The 25,533-nt window shown below is 39.7% G+C and overlaps 1 protein-coding gene across 2 annotated transcripts in view; it reads right to left on the bottom strand.

The window, feature by feature from the left end:
- Window positions 1–433: 433 nt before the first annotated feature.
- The window catches only part of MBP (myelin basic protein), a 78,651-nt gene continuing 53,551 nt past the window's right edge, over window positions 434–25,533 (bottom strand). The window contains exons 4-8 of one of the 2 annotated variants that reach the window (XM_082235039.1): window positions 12,984–13,091; window positions 10,023–10,058; window positions 8,111–8,140; window positions 5,673–5,795; window positions 434–2,190 (exon numbers count right to left, since the gene is read on the bottom strand). In XM_082235039.1, coding sequence (XP_082091165.1) covers window positions 2,134–2,190; window positions 5,673–5,795; window positions 8,111–8,140; window positions 10,023–10,058; window positions 12,984–13,091 — 354 coding nt within the window. In that variant the 3' untranslated portion in view covers window positions 434–2,133. The remainder of the gene's footprint in view (window positions 2,191–5,672; window positions 5,796–8,110; window positions 8,141–10,022; window positions 10,059–12,983; window positions 13,092–25,533) is intronic. The other variant, XM_082235040.1, reaches the window with a different exon arrangement.

Raw genomic sequence — 25,533 nt, 5'->3', positions numbered from 1 at the left:
CAAGTGGCTTATACTGACATATACTGACAAACGTTCACTATGTTTCATTTGATGGCTTCGACTTAACGGAGTGTACGGAATGTACAATCCAGTCCTAAACATATTACTTGACTCTACATGCTTTGCATTTAAAATATCTTTACTTTGAAAGAACTGTGCACAGGATTGAAAATTTTCTTTTGAATAGATGAAAAAATATAGATAAAAAATAAATAAATCCACAGGAAGCAAAGACAGGAAGAAAATCATTTGGTGAAATGTGGATCTTTCATTTCCCTTTAAACACTTGGCAGAATGTTCTAAAAGATTAAGCATCACAATCAGACATAGTGTATGCTTGTGTGTAGCTTTGAAGCAGTTTGTCTGTCTAGTTTATTGGCTTGTGTGATTGACCTTAAAGTCCTAAACGTTTAAAAAAATTAAATCCTCCAAATTTCATTAAAAGTTGAGTATTTTATTTCAATATTGGTGGTTGTTTTTTTCCAGGAGTTGTATTCATACACATTTAAGAACAATACACTTAAGTGAAACTCACTATTATGTTGTGGAATACACAACTGGATGAGGCTACACATAGAAAAATACACATAGCCAACAACATTTTGAAAGAAGATGTAATGTGTTTGCGTGTGCTTAACAATTTTGGTATTCTGTTTCGTTTGTTTCTGTGTTTCTACCCTCTCATCTTTCATTGCTGCATATTAAGAATGTTGCTTGAAACCTATGGTAGATTAGAGTGATCTATCGCTAACAACAAGAACAACAACAACATCCACTATATGTCAGTTGGCATTAACGTCGGTAACTCCTCATGTTCATTAGCTAAAGGCACGTGCCAACTTAGTCTTTAATATAGTGTCTACAACATATAAGCTCAAATAAAACATTGCATGAGTACAGGAAGGTCATTTAGAGACAGAATAAGTTGAATATTATAAAACAGTGCAATTCAGAAGAGCATTTTTCTTCACGTAGATGGGTAGACCCATTTCCACATGTTTATTCCTTAGTATATGTGTCAACAATTAGCACCTATTTCTAGCTCATTAGTTTTAATACCTACAATCTAACAGTGTAGTTTGCTCTGGTGCACTGCATGTTTAACTCTGCTGCACTAACACGACAGCTAGGAACGCTAACTTTAGATGTGCAGATACTATCTGAAACTTCCTCACCAAAGGGCTTTCTGTTATTTAGAAATTAGACTCTTTTTTATTGTAGCTGCAAACGGACTTAGTTGCAGCAAGTGCCTGTGTAGAGCTGCAGGGACATTCATATGTCCAACTCTATGTTTTCCTTTGTTGGAATGACCCCTCATTTTCTGTTGTAACTAGTCTAATTCAAGTTTGAGATCCTCTTTTCTCTCTCCCAGCCACTCTTAATTTCTAATATGTTGGGTGTGATGAGCAATTGGTCATGCACTAGAAGGTGCATCATTCCTTATGGCCATAGCTCAATCTCATTGAAACAGTAACAACTGCCTTCTCCCACATTGCAACATACCTTGAACTCCCAGTAGAAGATACCTTTCTGTGACTGCCTAATCCAGTTAGAAAAAATCAAATACAAACTGTGAGAGAAAGGGGTACTGAAAAAATGAAATCATAATAAATCAAAACCAAATAATTAAAAAAAATTGGATAAACAGTCCTTACAACTTCTGCACATTTTTATTATTATTATTTTCTTTGTTTACAGCAGAGATCTCAAAAGTCTGTTAATGGCAAGGTTAAGGTAGACAATTGTGTAGTATGTTGTTACTTAAAGTTTAGTGAAAAAGAAATCTGAAAGGGACTTAATGTTGTATGTGCTTAAAAAATTAAAGCCCTATATTCTTTGGAAACACCTTGAAGATGAATGAATAATATGGGGGGACTGTTACTTTCCCTAAAGTAATGCTGTTGACAGCAAGTAAAAGCTACTTTGAAAATTTGGGAGTTTGCTTTGTTTTGCATTTGTTCTTGGTCAGCATTTGCCAATAAATTTTTGTGTACTTCTACTGCATGCACAACTCAGTGACATTAACAAATAGATTGTGTTTCTATCTAGGGAATTCTGCAGTTTGTTATTAAACCTTCAAGGCATCTATGTTATAAAGCAGAGAGTGTAGCCCTTTGGTAAGATCTGAGAGCTTCAGCGCCTAGCAATGGGAGAGCCAGACCGGGAGCCAGGTCGGGAACCAGATCCTCCCTTTGGAAAGAAAAACAACAACAAAGAATTGGATTAAAATGAATCTACTGCTCAGATCTAAAGTATAAGAGTGCTAAACGCAATTCCATCCAGACTCTGGTACAAATTAGTACAGATTGGTTCCACCAACCACGGGGAAATCTCTCACGCATAGCTGCTGAAATGGAGGGTACATATGCTTATTTGATTTTGTTCAAGGTTTCAAATATAGTTTGCCTTCGGGGAATTCTATTTTTACAATCAAATTTCAAAGTACAGTATGATGAGTTCATTCTAATTAAATTTCAGGTAACAAAACTTGATACTATCTTCTGTAACAAATTCCTCGATCAATGGGCTCTAGTCACTAAATATTAATTATTTCTAAAGAATTGGGTGCTATCAGTGTTGCTGGATAGGTCAGAGAAACCAAGGCCACTGAAACTAAACAAAGCTACATTGGCAGTCTCATTGAGCTCTGCCCTTCCAGCTTATGGCATGCTCTCCCCAAAGAGAACCACATGGCTCCATCCTTGTCATCATTTTCGTGCCGGGGGAAAAAAAGCTCCTCTACCCATACCAGGCACTTGGGCAGCACCAATGAGCTGCACAACTACATGGCCAAGGAAGCCTGCAAAGCAAATTTGACTATGCCATTCATTTTGTTTTGATCTGAGATATTTAAGGTTAGCAGATCCAAAGAACCCCATGTTCATTTTTCTGAAGGTTCTACTAAATCAGCAAACACAAGGCAGAAGACCAGGGATTTATAGTGAGATAGCTATAACCTCCACGAACCTCTTTAGGATTCTCCAGGCACCAGGTTGTTGGACTTCAGAATCTCTAGTAATAATGATGCTTTCTTCAGAGTACCCCAGGTCTACTGTTAGACCTCCTCTCACCGTTTTCCCAACACATGTTTGTCATTCCTCGTAGGATTTTGCTAGATGGTTTTTAGTGCTTTCTAATGGTGGTTCTATTATTACTTTTTGATGATAAAGCCAGCAATATTTCCCTGATCGTTTGTAATTGCAACTGCTACTGAGCCACATCATTGCTTAGTTTCATCAATCAAAATAGTTGGAGCATTGTAATTATATTTAATTGACAATTAATTATGCCCTATTAAGCACTTATTTCTGTTTTATTGCAGACATTTTAAATCCATTACTTCCCACAGAAACCTGTCTTTAATTAGATCTGTTTTAAGGAGCCACACTTTAAAGAAATATTGGATAACATATAAATAATGAGGACCATTTTATAGCAAATTATTACATATTGGATAACAAACTTCCATTTTTGCAGATGGTTAAAATGAGGGGCAATTCCTGCTTATGGAAACATGGGGTGAAATCACAACATCTACTAGGAGAGAATGAAGGTCTAATCTAATGGTCAACTCTAATGGCTTATAAACTTTATTGTCAAGTCCAATGGCTTACAAATTAAAACTTGGCATTTATAAATATTGTATATATCTGCAAATAACACAGAAGCTGCATGAAAAGAAAATTTCACCAATAATAGCTAATTCTGGAAACAGAGAAAAGGACATAAGACAGTGGATGGTAATAAATAGGAATAGGGATGGGCAGTTCTACCAACACACAAAATAGCAAGATGTGTTGGTCAATTGGGGAAAAAAGCCATTAACTTTTTACTATAACTGCTGGTTCACTTTAACTCAATGCATATTAAATGACCTTCTTTGCAACAAACGCAGGTGGAGCTGTGGGTAAAACCTCAGTGCCTAGGACTTGCCGATCGTACGGTCGGCGGTTCAAATCCCCGCAGCAGGGTGAGCTCCTGTCTTTCGGTCCCAGCTCCTGCCCACCTAGCAGTTCGGAAGCACCCCTAAGTGCAAGTAGATAAATAGGTACTGCTTTATAAGCGGGAAGGTAAACGGCGTTTCCGTGTGCTGCACTGGTGCCGGCTCACCAGAGTAGCTTCATCACGCTGGCCACATGACCCAGAAGTGTCTCCGGACAGTGCTGGCTCCCGGCCTCTTAAGTGAGATGAGCGCACAACCCTAGAGTAGGACACGACTGGCCCGTACGGGCAAGGGTACCTTTACCTTTACCTTGCAACAAACACATTTCCCCCTTATTTCTTGTAACCTTAGAATAATTTCTGTTTACATTCAGAGGTATAAAACATTATGTTCTTCCTTCCTCTTTTTGTCTATTTGCTTCATTATCATGCAATATAAATTCTCCACAGGGTCTCTGTTGCCACACAGAGCCTCCGCCAGAGAACTACATTTACAGGTAAGCAGCCTGTTCTGTCTTGATAAGGAAAATGTTTCAGGTGAAAATCCAGCTGTCTTGTGTGCTAATGAACCTTGAAAAGCTTTTGCAGTGCAACAGTGTAGCTTGAAGCATCACACTAGATAAACTGGATGAAGATACACCAGACTACAGTGTCAGGGACTACTACTCTCTCCAGTTGTACCAGTTATGGAGGTACCAAGCCTAGCAGTACACAACTAGGAAAGTCTAGACTAGAGGTAACACTCTTCCACAAATAGTTCTGTGGGCCTATTTTGATGCAAACTGTTAGCATAACGGAGCAGTTAACCTCGCACATATTGAATCGTATACTTTCTCTTTCATCTGAATAACTCTGAAGTTTATCCAGTTAAGCCAGAGTGCTTCATCTTTATGACTCTTGATGCCAATCAAATTTATATGACTAGCAGTTCCATTGGGTGGGATCTATTATAAGTTAGGGGAACGTGGCTGAATTGGTTTCCAGTGAAACCAATGGAACGAGTTAGCCATAATGTAATTTAAGGCCCATTGATTTCAGCTAATTTAGGCCCCATCTGCACTATAGCTTTAAACTGTCATGGCTTCTCCCAAAGAATCCTGGGAACTGTAGTTTATCAAGGGTGTTGAGAGTTGTCAGGAGACCACTATCCCCCCCCCCCAGAGAATTCCCTGGGAAGAAGTATTGATTGGTAAACTACTCTGTAAACTGTAACAGGAGAGACTTCTTATGGAAGCATTTGAAACAAAGTACTGATGGTGGTTACTTAATATTTACAAGCAAGGCGTTGCACAACCTAGGTGCAGACATGCTCAATGCCCTATTTCTTGCAGAAGAAAAGCAGATATAATGTGGCACCCTTCCGTATGCCTCCTCAGGTGAAGCATAAAGCTTAACCAGGTGTTTCTATTGCTCACTTGGCTCTAGGCTTCGGAGGCCTCATCATCTGGGTTATAACGGAAGTGTATAAGTTACAGCTGAGAGCTTTGCCTCAAGCAAAGAGAATGCTGGAATTTATTATCAGAAGTCCACACTGGATGGTCTTCCAAACCTACCATTCTTCTTTTTCACAAGCAGTGTTCCTGATTTCCAGGACAGTTGCTATGATAAATCTATGGTAAAACTATATATCCAATGAATGCAATAATCAGCTGTTCCTAGTTTTTCCCTTCCTCTCACATTTTTGCACCTACTATTTTAAAAATATGTATATATATTATATTTTACTTTACCAGTCTAAAGAGTCTAGACAGTGTGCCCTGGCCATCATAGTGGTATCCCTTGTGTCCCTTGTGAGCATACTTATGCTCATAGAATCTTCCACTTCCATATCCAGGCCTGTGAGTTTCACCACCCTGCAAAGAAAAGAAAATTGCAAATACAGTACTTTGTTTTGTCATTGACATATATTACAATAGCTTAGGAAGACTGCGAGCAGAAGGCTATTACATTAGCTAAGCTCATGAAAGGATAAGAGACAGGTAGGATAGGGCTCTCCCCGAAATAACCGGTGATAAAAGAAAATACCTCAATTGCTGGCAATGAAATAGATATTTAGAAGGGAGTAAAATGTATATACGGGAAGCTAAAGGCAAATCCAATATCTTTTACATGTTGGCTAGCATTTAAATGAATCTTACTGCAGTCTTTGGCCACATTGTTTGGGAATTGCCTGAGGTGATAATAATCCCTAATGACTAATAATGTGGTAACTGATGTAAACTGCTTAACACAACCAGGCTGTCAAGTGATAACAGCTGCCATCAAGTAAATGTGGAAGAAGGTACTATGAAAATAAATGTGTTTTGTCTTTCATACATTTAGCCCCTTTAAAAAGTCGCCCCCTCTGAATATTAATGGGGTGGGGGTAGGGTGAAGGTATATTGTGAAGGAAGTACTTACACATTACTGATGTCCATTTTTTTGGAAAAGCATTGTTAAAAATGAGGAAAGCTTGTTAAAGTAATTGCACACATGTCTGATGAAAACTGGTCGTTCAAGGAGGAATTTTCAACTAGCATTCTGCTCAGCAACCGCAAAGCAGTACTTTAATTTAAAAGCTTTCCCCTGCCAGGATTGGTATGCAACATCCAAAGTCGGGCAAACAACTCGGCAAACACACTGCAGTGCAAGTCAAGTCTGCCATGTCTTTTTTGAAAATGGTAAACTGTTCTAATCAGTCTTGTACACAGCAACCAGTTTAAAGGATAAAATACTAGCACAGTGCCTCCACACGCTTGGCCACTTCCTGAGGTTGCCAGACCTTTCCTGCTGCCTCCTAGTAAGAGCTTAGGCCATTCAAACATTTCACTAAAACTTTACAGCAGCTGGTAATGACCTTTTTTGGCCTAGCAAAATGTCCAGTGGATGATGGAAACATTTCTAAGCAACCTGGCATAACATAATTTTGTAATTTTAAAGCAAAAATGTAACTAGTTCTAGTAGCGTTTGATAATTGTGGCTTCTAATTAATTCTAATAAAAACTTTTTGTTCTGAACTCAGGTGTCTAAAGGAACAAAATGAGTTTACAACAGATGGGTGGGGGAGAGAACTATATGAAGAGGTCTTCTTGCTAAAGAACATTAGCTTTTCAGGACAACAGACTTTTTAGTAGAATAAGCTCTTTGGTATTTGACGGCATAACCTTTGTTGGAAAACTCTTGGAGGTTTAACTTAACACACAAACACTACACACTCTTAACATACAAAGCATTTAATGACACATAATATCTCTCTCTCTCTCTCTCTCTCTCTCTCTCTCTCTCTCTCTCTCTCACACACACACACACACACACACACACACACACACAGTGCCCCCTTCCCTCTCCTGTTCAGATAACCCTCTCCAGGATGGGAATGAAAATGGCACCTTTCCCACTCCTCAGTCTAATAGTTAATTTATTCTAGTGGTGTTCTGCATAGTGGTAATGAATATAATTTTGCCTACAATGAAGAACGAACATTATCATGTCTTCCTCATCGTCTTCTTTTTGAAAATATAACTGCTGGGGAACTGGAACAGACTCCCACAATAGGTAGTGGACCCTCCTTCCTAGGAGATTTTAAAACAGAAGTCGGATGGCCATCTGTCATGGATGCTTTAGCTGAGATTCCTGCATTGCAGGGGGTTGGGCTAGATGACCCTTAGGGTCCCTTCCAACTCTTTGATTCTACAAGTGTCAGTAAATGATATTGTAACTCCCATCAAATAACGGGATGCAAAATGTATACCCTGCATCTGTTCTTGACTATATTCATGATCCCAAACAAAAATGGAGCTGTGTCCAATTCATTATTTCAAGCTATCTTTTCTTTTTACCTCCCCGCTGGCACTCCACAGACACACAGAGATCAGTAGAACCTTTAAATTGCCTTAAAGGGAAGAGGTTTGCCATGCAGTGCAGTTTGGCTCCGTGCTCAGGCAAAAATAATTTAAATTGTATTGCAAGCTTGAAAGGCTTCTGGATAAAAGCAAGCAACAAAACCATGGGCATAAAGGAACTGATTGGGAGCCAGGAGGAGCAAAGCAAACAAGCCACAGTCAAAAACATGAATGTGAAGAGTCTGCAGCAGCTAGGAAGGCAAAACAGAAAAAAAACAAAACAGATGCTATTTGCACTTTTGGGGCGAAGCAAAATGGCTGCACAAGAAAGCATGTTCATCACCTACCCAGCTAAATCTGGAAAAGGATGATCTCCCCTGCGCATACAAGAAACAGAAACAGTGACATGGTGACCACCATGGGGCAAAAAGACACTGAAGACACTATACAAGAGAAGTATAATCAGTGAAGGAGGGTTTGTCTATTAACAAGGATCAAAATGAATGAGGATCAAGCTATACTTGGGTTGTAGTTTGCAATCGAGTGTTTAAAGGAGTTTAAAACCCAAGTGGCTGTGTGGAACATATTAGACTCAAGTGACCCTCCATTGTAAAGTACATGCTATTCATCCATGCTCCTACAGGTTCAGTCTTGGATAGTTCTGGTGCCAGCATTTGGAAAGGCCTTTGGCTGAGAGCTGCTTCGATATCAGCTTTCCAGTCAAGATCTAACAGTGCTGCTCTAGATGCACCAGTCATCTGGCATAATGTGCTGGAATAAGAGGGATTGATTAGGATGTTCGGATCATTTCAGATTTAGCAATGTCCCTTAAAATAAGGCATAACTGACAATTGCCCGTTCAAATTGCCTTATCAGGCGCTGGGAACAATCTGGAGGATTTGCCTTAGTCCCCAGTATGTGTAACGTAACCTAGTTAGATCCCTTGTCCTACATTTCCAGCGATCCTTTTGCAAGGGGCACATGTGTTCAAATGTGCTCAGCATTCCTTCTAAGGCTGGGCAATAAGCTGCAATGGCAAGTGGGGAAGTAAAGGGTTGGGAAGAAGCACCAAGGTCTTCTTGCAGTTCAGATTAGGGTGAGCTTAGATGTACTGTGAGGTCAACCTTAAGAGAAGGGTAGATACTTGGGAGAAAGGAAAGTGGCTTTGGAGATACAACACCAGCCTGGGGTCACAAAGGAAGATGGGAGAACCACTAAAGGGTATGAGTGTTGATGGAGAGACTATTCTAAGAGGAGGTGGCACTGGAACAGCTGTGGCCTCTCAAAGATGACCTTGAGAAGAGTGGGGCCTGCAATCCTTGTTGCAGCCTTGAATGAAGAAAAACAACCATATCTGTGTTATAAGCTGCTTCATGCTTGTTGTCTGAGGCCAGAGTAAGCCCCAACGGGGGACTGAGGGTCCACTGAACCAGCATGGAAGGACCATCACAGGGAAGGGTCAGAGCTCAGAGATAAAGCATCTGCTCAGCATGCAGATAGTCCCTAGCCCATCCCAGCATCTCCAGGTGGGTGTGGGAGAGACCATGACTGAAATGCAGGCAAGACAGTGCATCTGCACAGCCAATGCAGGTGCACAATGGTCTGACTCAGTGGAAGGCAAACCAATGTGTTCCTAATCAGATGCATGGCTCCTTTAAGACAGCAACATACATGCATTATGTGCTGTTTACATTACATAGCAGCATTCTGGGATAAATCATTCTATATACCGTATTTTCCCCTATATAAGATGCCCCCATGTATAAAACGACCCCTAATTTTCTTTAACCACAAATTAAGTTGTTTAGCTTTTTGGGGTGGGGGAGGTCACTTCCGCCAATCGCTCACCCACCTGCCCGCCACTGCCGATTGCACACCTCATCGCAGCCGCCAATCGTGTGCCCGCTCGCCGCCACCAACAGCCCACCCGCCCACTTGCTGCAGCCACCAGTCGTCTGCCCAATTGCCGCAGCCGCAGCCAATCGCCAGCAGACATGCCGCAGCCACCAATCACCCACCCAATAGCCACTGCTAATCTCCTGCTTGCTGATGCTATTAATTGCACGTCTCCCCTCTGCATTCACTATCCATGTATAAGACGACACCCAATTTTTGCCAATTTTTTAAAGCAAAAAGCATTGTCTTATACACAGAAAAATACAGTAAGTCATACTCTGTCAGGAGACATGACTCTTAGTCTTTGGCTTGCCGCAAGCTGATGGCCCATAGTGTGAATCAATGTCACATTTTCACACGTACCTTTCCATACAGGGGAGGAGTTGACCTGGGAGACACCTGAAAAACAACACAAAAGTAAGAGGAAAAGTAGGATCTGCAACAAAATGCTATACAGTTGAGTTTTCAGGTCTGCTTCCAGATATGCCACTTCAGGGCCCCTCCTCCTGGGCTTTCCATTCTCTCCTCCCCCCGCCCCACTACCAATAGTCAGCAAGCATTCTGTGACCTCTGAGCATGCTCACTCTTCATTGGGCTGTTCCTGCCTCATTTTTTTAAATTCCTGAATTATTATTATTTTTTAAATAGTGCAACTCCTCAAGCCTGCTGATGCCTTCTTGTGCATAGGTTTTGCTGTTTTTGCTAGCAAAAGGGTTGAGTTTACTCTTAGCACCTTGTCTGCCTGATGCTGTGCTAAAAATGCTTCTTGGCTGCTCGTTATGTGAAGATATTTGAGAAAGACTCCTGTGCTGTTTGATAAGAATTGACTTTTGTTCTTCAAACCCACAAACCCTGTTAAGATTCCTCAGAATGTAAATGAGCAATGCAAAAGAGGACCAGTTGCACGACCTTCATTAGACAACACTCTTGATCTGCCACTTTAATTACAAGCCTCATTCTTAATTCCAGCAACATTGCAAAGCTAGTTGCTGTTATTCTCACTCTGGTCCAACCAATGAATTCATGGTGGACCTCAGCTTTGCACCCAGATTTATTAGATTCTTAGGAAGGAACTAGATATTTTGGGAGCTGTGTAGCTACTGCAGAAAGCAACAGCCCTACATTTTTCTATCTCTCAAGTAATGTGAAGTGTAACAAGCCACATGAGACACTTTCAATACACTTTATGCATTTGTTACTTGTGTGTAGCGTGATCTTGAGTAGTGCCACACCTTCAGCTCTGCTCTGAAGCAAGGTCTCTCTCTCTCTCTTTTTTTAAAAAAAAGGAATCACGTGTTGAGCATTGCTGTCTGCATAGAGTCACCAATGTGTAAGCCTGTGTATGTGCTCAATGGGATAGAGAGAGTTGGTTGTGTTGGTGTTGAGATGGCATGGGGTCCCTACATGTGATGAGGCTCTCCCATGTTGGGCTCCCTGTATGCTCAACATGTGGTTATTAAAAAGAAGAGGCTTGTTCACATGTTACATTGAACAAGTTTCTGTGTACACTTGTTAACTATTGTGCACACAGACTGTTCAGTTTGCATTTAAAGGCAAATCCATCAAATTAACATTTTACAAAACAATACAACAAACATAGCCATCCTATGAAGTCTGCACTTACCAGAACTTTGCAATGTACTTCTCCAACCAACCAATATTTACAAAGATGCATATATTATGGGAAAGTGTATATACAAATGCATTTATAATGCATTGAGTTAGGGAAAATTTCTTGCAAAAATGTGTACATTAGTCAAAACTGCACACAAAAACTGTGTTTATTAGGAGAAATTGGCAGTAAAATATTGGTGAAGTTTCATGATGATTTTAGTTTGATGATTGCTACAGAAACACAGAGAACTGAATTTAAGATTTGAAAAATGAGAGAGAACCAAAACTGACAGACCCTGCCATCCTACTCAGAAGTAAGTCCTATTGAATTCAATGTGGCTTGCTCTCAGGTAAGTGGGATTAGGAGTGAAGCCTAAATCAAATATGCAATGTAGGTTTGCTCCTACAACCTCTTCCCTGATTTGAATTTCTATCCCCGTTTTTCAGAGGCGCAGGGTGGGAATTAGCTTATTATTAAAAGAAAACTTTCAGATAAGCCCTCTGCTTATGTAGCTGCTGGGCTAGGCTTATAAGAGTGAGTCTGAGGGATTTGCAAATTTCTAAAAGATGAAAATGTTCTAGACATGAAGGGAAAAGGTGGGGAAAACCTCTTCTTAACAAAACCACCATATATTAAATACCACCTGAGAAGCAAGGGACTTCCTGCTCCTCAGTGCTTATTAGTCTCTGGTAAAAATCCATATATTTGTTACAGCTCAGTGGTTTATGCAAGAGTTGTGTCCCAGATCCATGGCTCTGAAGGCTCCACAGGAAGTGAGCCACAACTCAAGACTGAAGTAATTTCTATAAATATTCATGTCAGTAACATTTGTCTCATTGGTATTGGCACTGACACAGAATATTTCTATCCATTTTCGTTTCTATTTGAAAGAAGGGAGCAAGTCCGGATTACAGTATTGGATTTTTCCAAAGATTTCCATGTTAGAATGGAAAAATTCCAGTTTCAAAACTGAGGAAAACCCTCTTCTGCCTTGGAAGACTGTCTTTTGCCTTTCAATAGCCCTTGGGCTGGTAATAAGCTGCATCTGCACACAGTTAGTTTGTTTGGGCATGTGACTTGCTCCAACATAGTGATTTGCTGCAGGAACAGCCAATTCTCATAAATGGTCCCTCTCCTTCAAAAAGAACCAGCTGTTCATCTTCAGTTCAGGAGAAGGTGCTACTGCCTCACATTCCCTTGAGTCTATAGAGTATGGCAGGCAAGGCTGGCTCTACCATTAGGCAGGCTGAGGCAGTTACCTCAAGTGACATATGCTTGGGTGTGGTGGCAAAGTGCCATAGGAGGAGAGCTGTCACATGGCTTGCCATGTGACCTTCAAGCTAGCGTGGTGCCACCAGATGCTACAGTCCTGTTGCCAGTGTTGATTCAGTTGCCAATCTGACTGACTTCTGTTGGTAGAATTGGGAGGGGGGCCACCACCTTGTTCTGTGCCTCAGGCAACAAAATACTGACAGGCTCCAGGTGAAGGAAATCTGTGAGCCCATAGAAATGCATACATAGCTGTGGATCAGGAGAGTGACTTCCAGTGCCCATCCCCTTACATGGTACACTGGATATAATTTTGTCTGCACTTCCTTTTAGCAGAGAAATTGTCTTCGGGACACTAGCTAGTTGGTGTGTATGTTTTAAAAAGCAAAGTAAGCATTTTTGTTTGGTGAAAGAATTACCAAGGTGAAATGGAAACTTACAATGTTCCTGAAGAAGTGGACTACTGGGTTCTCACCCACATACCGGCCATGAGATCTTGGATGAGGCAGGGAACTTACATGGCCAATTCTGGCAGCGTGATGATAATCCTGAAACAAAGGACAGGTTATGTTTGTAGACCAGCAAGCATTCTGAAAGGAATTTGAGTGCCCATTGGGGAATGATCAAACATTAAGATTCTTAAAACTCAAAGGAGAGATGATGGAGATGGAAACACACATTAGGTACCGAAGTACGTGAGAAAAGCACTCTGCCCACAGGGTCCAGCAGAATACTTCCAGGAACCCTGAAGAAGGATGTGGAAGCAGGAACTCTCTACTTGTTCCCCACCAACTGTGCTTGAATATCCATTTAGTTATCCAGGCCTTACCCTCCGTGAGTTTATCTATTCTCTTTTCCAAGGTAAGAAAATACCATGTGGTTGTTGTTACTCTTTAATTCCACAGCAGTGGAACACTTCAGGATGGTGCCAAATGAAATACAATACATTTACAGAGACCAGTGAATCCCTTGTGGAAGAGCATTTATCCTATCATTTTCACTCCTGCTTTGACTTCCCAGCCCTTTAAAAGCCATGCGTGGGAAGTAATGGCTGTTAATTCATATCAACATGTGAAGCTAAGTCACAGAGCTTTTCCATCTAGTGCAGGCCTGTCTACATTGCTCTGACCGGCAGTGGCCTTTCAGGGTTTGGGGAAGATGATCTCCAGAACTTACTACTTAAGATCCTTTTGGGTGAACATCCTAGTGGTGGCATTTCTGCATGTACACATGGAGAACTGGAACTTTCTGCATGTACACCTCATGTGGCCTGTAATGAAATTATGGTGCTGGGCTCTTGACATGTGTTTGAATAAAAAGGAGATGTTGCACAGAGGTTCTTGGCTATTGCAATTCCTAGCTGGTCAGTAATTCATGTGCTTTTGAAATGGAAATGTTTGTGTGTGATCATTAGGCTATTCTCTCCCTCTGAACTAAGCACAGATTCAGAAAACCACTTAGCATGTGGTGACTCACGTAAACTTAATGCAGGGTGCATTACTTCATATGACTAGCAGGTCAGCAGTGTTCAGCTGTGCACGTGCTAAGTCCAGTTTTAAAAGCTCACCGTCCATTATGACCAGATGCTATATAATAGAACCTTCCTGCATACTTTACTGACAAGTTGCCAGTGTGTGGTAAATGGTCAACTGCATCCACCAAGAGTCTTACAGCACAATCCTAACTATTAGAAGCAAGTACCATTAAATTTGATGTGTACTAATCAGTGCATTTAAGATTGCAGCCATTAGTAGCAGTGTTGGAGCAACAGAAGAAAAAACAAAGAGCAAACTAAGTAATATACTTTATTGGATCAGCTAGTGCTACAGATCTGGATGCAAGCTTTCAACTTACACAGAAATCTTCTTTAGGTATTAATGTTCTTATTAAAAAAACTAAAGCAAATAAAATATGAAATTAAAGGTGATGTTAACCAAGTCATGCTGAATGATTTTTTTAAAAAATCATAATTTTATATAAACATAAATATATATTTATATAAACGGAAAATGGGTTACAAATCTTGTTGAAGGGGCTTATCAAGGAAGCATTTTTTTTTCAAAAAAAAGCAAGATGCATGAAAAATGTTCAGCAAGAAAACAGATGCATCTTTCTAGAGCCACAAATCTCAGGTGTCATTAAGACCTTGTAATGCAAAAAGAGCAACTAATGCTATTGAGTTAGGGGTAGTTAAATGTGTCAAAGTGATCTTAGTGCTTTTTTGGATTGCATTCCTTGCATTTGTAACCAATTTTGCCCTCTAAATATCTTAGAATTAGCTACCTTTCCATTCCTCCTCATGGTGAATTCTGTGTAACTTGAAAGCTCCCATCGTCCTACACTCACGGAAGTCCTGATAGTGCTGTCATGTCTTTCAAAAGTACCGTGAGACGCAGCCCTGAGATACTAGGTAAAATAAGGTTCAATAAGCACTACATTTTATATATGAAAATATATACATTCTGGAATATCAATGTTATGCACTATGTCTGCTAATAGGAAAATGTGCATGCACTTACCTTCTTACAGTAGCATGGTAGCCTAAATCAGATGTTGTGTATAGTATCTGAATATTTCATTCTCACTTCTGTTGCTAATCATTTCTAACAAATTCCTTGCCATTATGCATCTCAGTTGCAAGCCAGGAGGAGGACATATATTTCACAAGGATGCACACTAAAAGACTGTTCACAAAGTAGTCTGAGATCCCACATGCCATTTGTATTTTTCTGTATCTTTTTAGCTTGATAATTTGCTCTCTGTGGAGCTTTGGGATGGGTCACAAAGCCAAAAGGAGCACAACTTAATATTTCAGTTAAATTTCCACATTTTTTCCTGTCTTAGCCTGAAGTTCCAGAAGTATATGCCAGACTCATTCATATACGGTATATATTCAACCTGGTATGTGCCAAAAGGCAGTTGCTGGATGTATCAGCATAATCTGAAAGGGTTAACTTCAAATTCTTTTGAGATGAGTTGGCCTTTGAAAAACCCATTGTGTGCATTAATGGAAATCGGTAAATCTGGGCTTCTTTTGCTTTTTAAATGCTGTCATGGCAATTCCTTTATATTTCTGCAGCTGAGGCACCTAGATAGCTTAAAAAAAATTCCCAAGATGCCAAAATGCATGCATGCATGCTCCCGTGTTGCTTGCCTTTTTGTTTGAGCTATGTGCAGAAAAACCTGCAGCTTGTATGTTAGACTGCAGTTGATAAAGGACTTGCCAAATAAATGAATATCCTAGCCTTCCCTCCATTTCCCTCCCCCTATAATGTTGTTCCTCCTAAGGATTATACTGACACAGAAACACACACTTTTTTTCCAAATGCCATGCTGTTAGGATGATCACTTGTGCACCAGAAGAAGAAGAAGAAGAAGAAGAAGAAGAAGAAGAAGAAGAAGAAATGAGAACACAATTGCATCTCATTGGTATATGCTAATTTATATGCATAGCTGCAACTTTTGAGCTAATGGCTAGAATTTAAATAGAAATACAGTATTTCTCACCACAGAGAGGAAGAACCTGATAAGGTGGCTGGTCTGCCTGCTCACTCTACTGACCAGGTGCTAACTGTTGAGGGAATCTTCAAGGCACTTTCTTTTCCTTCTTTGTGTTCTTTATCTTTAAACTCAACTTGGACTGGACATCCATTCAAACAGAGGACTGCCCTCTATAAACTAACCACATGGCCACCGCTCATACTGTAGGCCCTTTTTTCAGCTTGTTCTATTAGGTTTGCTCTAAATCCATGTTGTATGCATGCATTTATATACTAGAATAAGAGAGTCATTGGCTGTCGTGTGAATTCTGCCCATTCCCCAGCTTTGCTTTCCCCAGTTGGCACTTGCATTTTCATTCTTACGGTTTGCTACATTCAGTTTCAAAGTCACACTTTTACAGAATTAACACAAACACAAAAGACTGAAATGTAACTACTGATGTTTTTTATACCAACACTTTTTATTTTGCACGGACTATACACACGTGGCTGTGTTATCTGAAAATTACAGATTTGTTTCAATCCTGTCTTTTAGTTAACTGAAGATGCCATCCAGCCACTCTTCACCCACCTCTCCTGCCTGAGCCACATTAAGCACAGAAATTTCCTGCCAGTGACGCTCTGTTCTCAATGGCACTCGTCTTGTGGACTGAGAGACTAAAGGACCTGTTAAGTATGGAAGTTGTTTTTCCTAAGCCACCACACCGAATATCATCATAGCTTTTAGCATAAAGTTTTCAACAGAATGTGTTTTATGATCAGGTTCAGACATCAAAACAAATCCAGTAGGCAACTAGCTGCACGCTTAGGAATGGAAGAAGACCCTCACAATCATAGAATCATAGAGTTGGAAGAGACCACAAGGGCCATCGAATCCAACCCCCTGCCAAGCAGGAAACACCACCAGAGCACTCCTGACATATGGTTGTCAAGCCTCTGCTTAAAGACCTCCAAAGAAGGAGACTCCACCACACTCCTTGGCAGCAAATTCCACTGTCGAACAGCTCTTACTGTCAGGAAGTTCTTCCTAATGTTTAGGTGGAATCTTCTTTCTTGTAGTTTGGATCCATTGCTCCGTGTCCGCTTCTCTGGAGCTGAAGGGTCATCGACTCAAGGATCCTTTCACACAGTGGTTACCGGCTGCTCACAAGTCGAGGATGTTTACAATATCACAAGCCAATGACAAGTGGAATGTGTGCCTGTGGTTGTAGTGAACTAAGACCTCAGAGCAGACATGTTGAAAGTAATGAGCCTAAGTCAGTCATGTTTATTAACTTTAATGAGTCTCCTCTGAGTAAGTCTAGCATTGAATACCACCCTGTATTTTTAATGATACAAAAAAGATTTTTTCAAAATAAAAAAAATCCAATGGGAAACTATTTCTTTAGAAATATATGAGAGACAATAGGACAATTCCCTGCCCTAGTTCTTGTTACTAAGCAACAAGAATTGCCAAGGCAACCAGGCAGGCACAGGTGAATGAAAGCTAATATTTAAGAGGAATTGAGTGGTGGGGTGACTCCACACTCTTATTAAATGTCAGTGAAGGAACTATCAGACTGGGGAAGAAAGTAAGTGTCATACCACATTGTTTTATCCTTTCCTTTTTTTACTTTCATCCCATCCGTCTGGCAGTGCCAGAGGCCTACCTGTCAATTTCTTCTGGGAACTGATACATGAACTCGAAATGCAGCAACAGGCTGCTGCTATCCTGTGGAGTGGCTCCTGACATCAGAAACCTGTAGCATTTCCTCCATTGCCAATGTGAAACAGAACTTCTCTGTCAGGTAGACATGTTACAAAAGTAGTTGGACTATATTTCAAGGCACAACATGGCTCGCCTTCATTTCAGTGGCTTGATTCTGTTCCTTGGCACATACATACCAACATATACCACTCCGGCTACAACGCAGGAGGAGCTACAATCTAACACTATGTTTTTCATCACATGGAAGGCCTACAGATCGTGGGGAAACCTTGTGATGGTTGTATAGAGGATGGGATTTCAGTGGGTACAGCTTTTCATACCCTGCCTTTTCCTTCTAAAAGTGTCCTGTCTCATACCTTACTTTCTTTGCTACTGTTATCTCCACAGTTCAGAGTCGTTGTTTGCTGTTATAATTGTTAGTAATAATAGTAAAGTCTACTGACAGTCAGTAAAAATGAGGAAAATCAGTAACATCCTGACAGGAGAAGCTACAATTTCAGGAAGCTTGCAAAAAGTAGCTCTGTGTAAAAAAACCAACAAATCAAAAACAATATGAGTATATTGGTTCATTGCTGCTTTATATTTTCAAATCACTGGTCTAGAACAATAATTTTGACTACATGAAATCAGTTCTGGGTTATGACCTTTTTGTCTATTGGTCAGTGACAATTGCTATATAAACATGATATAGCAATTCTATACTATACATTTATGTGGGTATGAGACCCTACATATGTAAAATCTTCCTCTGCCCTTAACTTAATATAGGCGTCTGAAAGGCAATTAACATGGGAAACGGAAACAATTTGCATTTGCTTCTTTCATTTTAAGGCATTGTTGAGGGATTTTGAACCAGCAGATGGCGTTTCCTAGTTACAATAAATGTACATCTAACAGAAAGGGAAATTTCAACACCTTTTTGAAGGTGATTTCCATACCTGTTATTAACAGTGTTCAATTGAGACTGACATACATAAATGTACAGTCATCTTGTGTGGCAAACTGCAGATGGATGGCATGAATTTGATGTGCATACTAGCTGGAAAAGCCTTTAGATTCAGTAGTTGCAACAATAATTGCAATTTTAATTGGATAGGATCTCTTTTTTGCCTAGGGGTTCCTTGATGAGACTCTAATCACAAGGTTAGATTCATATCATATTGCTGAATACATGGCCTTGCATGAAGGGAAATCTAGCCCATTGACTCTGGTGAAACACCATTTATAAACTATATAAACAGTACTAACTTAGAATAACCTAGGCAAGAGGGAAGTTTTTGATTTCTTGCAAAACAGGAAAATTGTACTTCCACACTTGTTTGAGTACTGTGAGAAAAAGTTTGGTATGGGCTTCACAGTAGTTATTTAGAGGTGGTGTCAGGTAGCCAAAACACACACTACATATTCAGGCAGACAGCAATGCCCGTGAGTAGTTGAATGACAAATGTGCATGTGTGGACTCCTATTATATCTATTATTAATGGTGTTCAGTTGTGATTAACATACATAAATGCAGTAAGCTCAGGGGAGGTGAAATAAGGAGGACAATAGGAACTGGGATTACACAACATGAAGAAAATATACTAAATGAAAGGTTCTGAAAACCCAACAACAAACAAGCTATCATGCTAAGTTTTTTATGATTCCAGTTCAGTAAGGAATTTTATTTATTTATTAAATTTATATACCACCTTTATCTTCCAAGGATCTCAAGATGGTGTCCATGGTTCTCAGCTCCCCTATGTCATTATCACAGCTACAAGTGAGGCAGCTTAGGCTAAGAGATGGTGACTGGCCCAAGGTCACCCAATGAGCTTCATGGCTGAGTGGGGATTTGAACCCTGCTCTCCTAGGTCCCTAGTCCAACACTCTAGCCATGATGCCATGCATGTGGAATGGGTTCACAACGTGGGAAACAGCTACATTAGTAGCACATCTCCCCATGGACCAATTTACAGGGCTTTTGAGTGGTCAGCCAAGCAGGATTTGGAAGCCACATAATATGTCCTTCCCATATCAATGTTTTATCTAAATGTTACCTAGTGTGGCATGGAGCCAAGTCACAGGTACGGCAGGTCATTGACTGTTGCCGCCTCTTGCAGCAACAGAAAACATTTAAAAACATGCATTGATGGTTTCTACTTATTTTCAAGTTCTGTCTAAAAGGTGTGGTTAAAAAGAAGGCTTGCTTTCCAGCTCATTTGCTTATGAGCTGTCAGTGCAGACCCAAACTCAGTTTTATAATATATCCTTCTAAGCAGCTTTGTTTGCACAAACAATACTATATGCATTGCTGGAACAAGGCCTTATTCACCTGAAAAAGCAACCTGTGTTTTAGACAGCCAAGCTTAATTCTGACCATCTTCCAAGTAAATTTACTCAGATGTTGACCTTAGAATCTTTTAAAACACAGCTTCAGTTTAGGTATCGGGAATTAGCATTCAGGGCAGAGCAGAAAAAAATCACGCCATCATAGAGTTTAATAATTAACAGTAGCCATACCATTAGGGCTACTTTCTAAGCCGAAATGTTCCCTTTAACTAGCAGATATATCGACACAGCCTCTGTTACCGTGATCCAAATGTTGAAGTAAAAACATTTCTTTCAGTGTTTTTCTTCATTCCACTTTGGGCTGGAGAAATGTCTGCAGTATTGTACATCGATTAGTCGCTTATTTAGCATGTTGCAGTGGTTATTTATAGGTATATAAAAATCAAAGAAACAGAGAGAACTGATTGAAAATGTGTTTGCATACAACAAAGCGAAGCCTGATTTACATCATAGCTTAATTAACAGCATGGCTTAATGAAAACATGACCTTATGAATCTTTGTCTTCTTCCTTTTTTTACCAACAGAGCAACTACTTTCCTTATTAGAGAGTAAGCAGAATTGTATCATCTAGCGGTAAAAAACCCCTGCTCTACCCAGTCTGTCCATTTGGCGCATATGCTTAATATTTCCCTGGGGTGAGTTCTACATTTTCTTCCTTCATCAATTTGAATGCTATTTAATATGTGAATGCCCAAATGGCAATTCAAAAAGGGAATCTTTGTGAAAAATAATCCTTGCTTATTGGGAGCTTATTATTTCTCTTGCGTAAAGACAAAGAAAAGCTTCCCAGAGAACATTTTGGCACCTGCAGACTAACGAGTTAATCCTCTTGCCTACGCTTCTTATGTGCTGATCCATGGTCCACTCAGTGGGAAAACTGCATGCATCCTTAACTCTCCCAATGAAATTAAAGACGATAAAATTTGGTTAGAGTTCACTTTAGCATAGAGCAGGGGTGTGCATTTTTTCCATCAAGGGCATTCCCCTGGATATGTGCTGGGTATAAGCTAGCAGTGAGCAAGACCAGAGACAAAAGTGAGTGGGACCTCTCCTTTACTCTCTTTTCTGTCTCCCCCTTCTCTCCTTTTCTCTCTCTCCTTCTGATATCCTTTCTTGCTTTCTACCTCTTCCAAGGGATGGGCTGATTATTCTTGCTAGAGAGCGCAGGAGCCAACTCCCAGTGGCTGAGGTCCCTTTGGCCTTCCCAATAAAATATTTGAGCCCCCCTGCAAGCTGATAGGCATTGCCATTCAAATGGTGTGCATGTGCTTACCTGCCCCCTCATATTTTATTCACTCCAGCTTTAAATCCCTGTATCCTTCAAGCACTTTGATAAACAATTCAAGTCACAATACAGTATATAAAGATGGTTAGGTTCAGATGTTAATGTTTAAGTTTAAATAATTAGTGCACCACTTAACAGTGTGAAAGCTATTTAATAAATGCATTACCAATGTTCAAGAGTAGACAAAGGTCAAATATTGAAACAAAATCATGTCATGTTACAGACTCTAGGAAGCTAGTACCATCAATTATATATTTTACAATGCTACAATTTATACAACAGTTGTACAAAACAGTAGGTATGACATGATTTCCCTAGACACAACAAAGACTTGTAAAAAGAAAAAAAAATCACAATACATAATTTCCTTCAGACTACTAGATAGACGCATTGAAATACTCTTAATTAAGTGTGAAAAATACAAGTTATTATTGATGTGGCTAATTTTCCCCATAGGTTTCATATGCAAAACATTTCATACATATTAAGAGCATGGTCTGGTTCTGACCATCACATCTCAGTTTATCAAGTTGAGATATGCATGAACTTGAGCCTTTTACTCACACACAGAACCCCTTTGCAACCCCATGCAAAGTCATGATAAAGCCAGAAAATCTCTTAATTAAACCACGATTTTAGATTTTAGATTGTTCCAAAATTGGTTCTGATGAAATGGTGAACTATTCTTTATTAGAGACTTCCTAGTTTAATAGTGGCTTGCTGTAGTGGGGTCCTGTTCTTGAACATAAGGCACCTGCATATTTCAGCTTAGAAAGATGAAATTGATTAATGCCTGTAACATTCAGACATGTTTTCATTCAAATTAGGAGAAACTTATGATTCTTTAAATAAACATACTTTTTTGCTGTTTTGATTCCTGCTCAATTTTATACCAAGCAGACACTATTTCACCATTTTCTTTAATGATCAACTATTTCAACTGGTCTCAGCTCCAGACCCATCTCTTGGTTTTATATGCTGGGATGCAGCATTAGAAGCAAAGCAAAGCAAAACGAACAAAAAGTCCTTCCTGGGTTAAAAAATCCTGACCTAGATGGTGCTATGTTCATAGAAGGTGCTGAAGGTACTCCTTTCAGAAAATTGATGCAAAATAAATACAAATGAATCTGCATCTTCAGCAGGGTTTCTCCAGACCAGTGCTTGTGTTGTGGTTTGTTGTGGTTTTTTAATCGAATCACTCCCAGTTCTGTAAACCTTATTATTGCCCCATTTTTCTTGTGTCTGATGCCTTATCTCTCTCCATCATTGGGGGTTGCCTTAAACTTCAGTGAAGATTCATTCCAAGGAAGTGTATGCTCAAGTCATTGCTTTATAGTGTGGTGAATGTTATCTACAGCTTGATTGCAAGGTTTTATGCAGTATCTTATAATATGCCCTTCAGAAGGCTGTATTGACAGCCAGATTGACAGCTGCGCCAATGCAAAAACCCCAAATCAGGCTCCCTGGATTCAGTGTTGCAGAAGCATCACACTGGCAATCTCTACCTCGGCTAGACCAGTGGAAATGTTTAGGACCATCCCCTGTGTTAGATCAAGGGTTAAAACTGATCAAAGAATTATTTATGGCTAGTTAGTACTTGGTAAGGAAACATCAGAAAGTAGGAACCGTGAAGGGAAGAACAGGTGCTATAGCTGGAAATAATATGCAATAGCTTGAAGATGTAATTACAAATTAAAAAACATTCTCAGTCTGATGAGGGAATTGGAACAAACTAGATACAATTTAGGCATAACTGCCTAATGCATCTGTTGAGTAGGTATTTAAGCATGTTCTACCACAATGTGTACTAATTGTGACCCTAAACCTGGAAAATACTTAAGTGGCTGATAAATTTACTTTGGCACTAGATCTAATGGATTTTCCCTAATATATATTGGGTTTTGCAATTCTGAAAACTGTAATATTTCAGAGTACAGATTGTTATGTTTGAAAACAGACAGGCTTTTAATTAGCTTACATATAACAGTGCTGGAAAACATCCCTTTAAAAGTCCACTATTTGTCTAGTAGTTATTTGCTACCTCAACAAAGGCTGGACTAATTGGATTATACAACAGGGCTGTGACTGCAAGTTTGTTTTTAATGCTGCAACTATTTGTCTTGTACCAAGAGAAGTACGACCAGAGAGACTCACTTGAAGTTAAGTCAAGTGTCAAGTTTTGCCTAATTTTAAATGAGAATAATTTAATCAAGATCTGTTCACAATTCATTTCTGTATACGTATGTGTGCATTGCACATGAATCCACCAACTTGCACATACAGATAGATAGATGGTGCATGGGTACTAACCATGGGAACACAGGTGGCATGTTTTCTGCCACAAAGGAGAGACAATATAGCCATACATTCATATTGGTACATTTTATTTTTCTCCCACCCTTTCCTGATGTATCACAAATACCAGAGCAATGGAGAACCTGTCTTTTGAGAGGGTAGGCAGGGGAGGCGAAAACAAGACCAGCATTCTTCTATTTTCCCCTTCCTCCTCCTCTCTTTAAACAAAGGGGAGCGTTATTCACGCATGTATTCTTCACCCATGGATGTTAATAAGAAAAGAATATGCCTCCACAAGGAATTCACCATGCTCTCTGCCTGAATGTCAGTGCTTTTTCTGGACAAAAAGATGTTTGTGTTTGCTGCATTCCGACACGAGTGTGGGCAGATCAGATATACGAACCAGCACCGCAGGATGGGGAAAGGAGGCTGGAACAACGCCCTGACCATTACCCCAGCTCCTGTTACATAATTAGTTGGAGCTTTGGGAATCCTTACCAATGGACCCCAGGGAGCATATCCTCTAAGTCTGGAAAAAGACCTCTTCCATTATCTCCTTACCCTGCGTCTTTATATTCCTTTCCATGTACCTAAGTTCTACATTGTCGCATGTTTACCATGTTGGCTTGGTGCACACTGAAAGGCAGGGTTATCAGCAGCTACATTCAGTTGGTGATAATTCCTGTCTCTGGCAAAGATACTCTTTGAGTGTGTGATGAAGTATATTTGCAGGGTTTAGTTTCTGTGTCTGCCTCAGCTTTTTTTATTTTTATTTTTAAAAAAACCTTTTTCTAGACACTTTCAAAGTGCATCAGTGTTTGTTTTACTGTTACACACAATAATTAGCAATCATTATGTTTTTAAATACAGGGAGGAAAAACATATACCTACATTTCCAGCAACTTTGACATAATAATGAAGTAACAATTCTTATCTGAAACCCATACTATTCAAGACGATTGAATGACACTAATAACTTTATGCTTTCCTTAAAAACACACATGCACGGCTAGTATTAACAAATATTTGTGGCACTTGCTGAGTTAACTTCCAGCATTGAAAGTCTCCTGGAATGAATTCCCAAGAGATATTGTTCATTACCAGTATTATTATTTCTGAGAGCACAATGTTGTCACACAATGGCACAGCCAGTTCTTCACTGACTGGCCAAGATATATGAAAGTCAACATTTAAAAAGCAGTTGTTCTGTTGCAGCTAAATAGTATTTGGAATAATTCATAACCTTTTATTTTTGTTCTGTAGGCACTGGACTATGAGTTATGCAGATTTAAATGTACCAGTTGTGGCAGTGAAAATCTACAGCAGTGTGCTAGGATCAACAATACAAAAGATGATTTTTCACATGAGAGTGTCTATCTATATGCAACTCCACTCCTAACAGACAAATAGATTTCACAATTATAGCTAAATACAGAAATATCCACAGTCTGAACCAGATGTAAATCACTTATCACCAAATGCTTGAAATGAATACTTTTGAATCACTTACATTTCAGAACATGTAGTGACTGCTTATTGTAGGTGCGGGTTCATCCCTTAGTGATCTCCTAATCTATGGGAAATAGTGTCTTCGTGCTATACCTGTCAGTTTTGTGACATCACAACATTTCAATTTCAGTTTGAGCCAGATTTGAGCTAGTTGGCCATCAAGGGCAATACTGTCATGATGCAAACTCCCTTAGAAATTGATCTAAACTGAACTAAAGCCAACTATACGTGCTTGGCTATTTTTTTACAATTGCTGCCAACTTTCTGTTAAGTGACTTTTCCAGGACTGGAGAGGGAAGCAAATCAATACTTTAATTTAAAAAGAGAGTATGGAATGTCTCACCTTTTGGACCAACTACTA

The sequence above is a fragment of the Podarcis vaucheri genome (genome assembly GCF_965113315.1).
Source record: "Podarcis vaucheri genome assembly, chromosome: 8".
NCBI classification, from domain to species: Eukaryota; Metazoa; Chordata; class Lepidosauria; order Squamata; family Lacertidae; genus Podarcis; species Podarcis vaucheri.
Note: the sequence above shows the minus strand (reverse complement) of the source record. Positions and strands in the feature narration are given on the sequence as shown.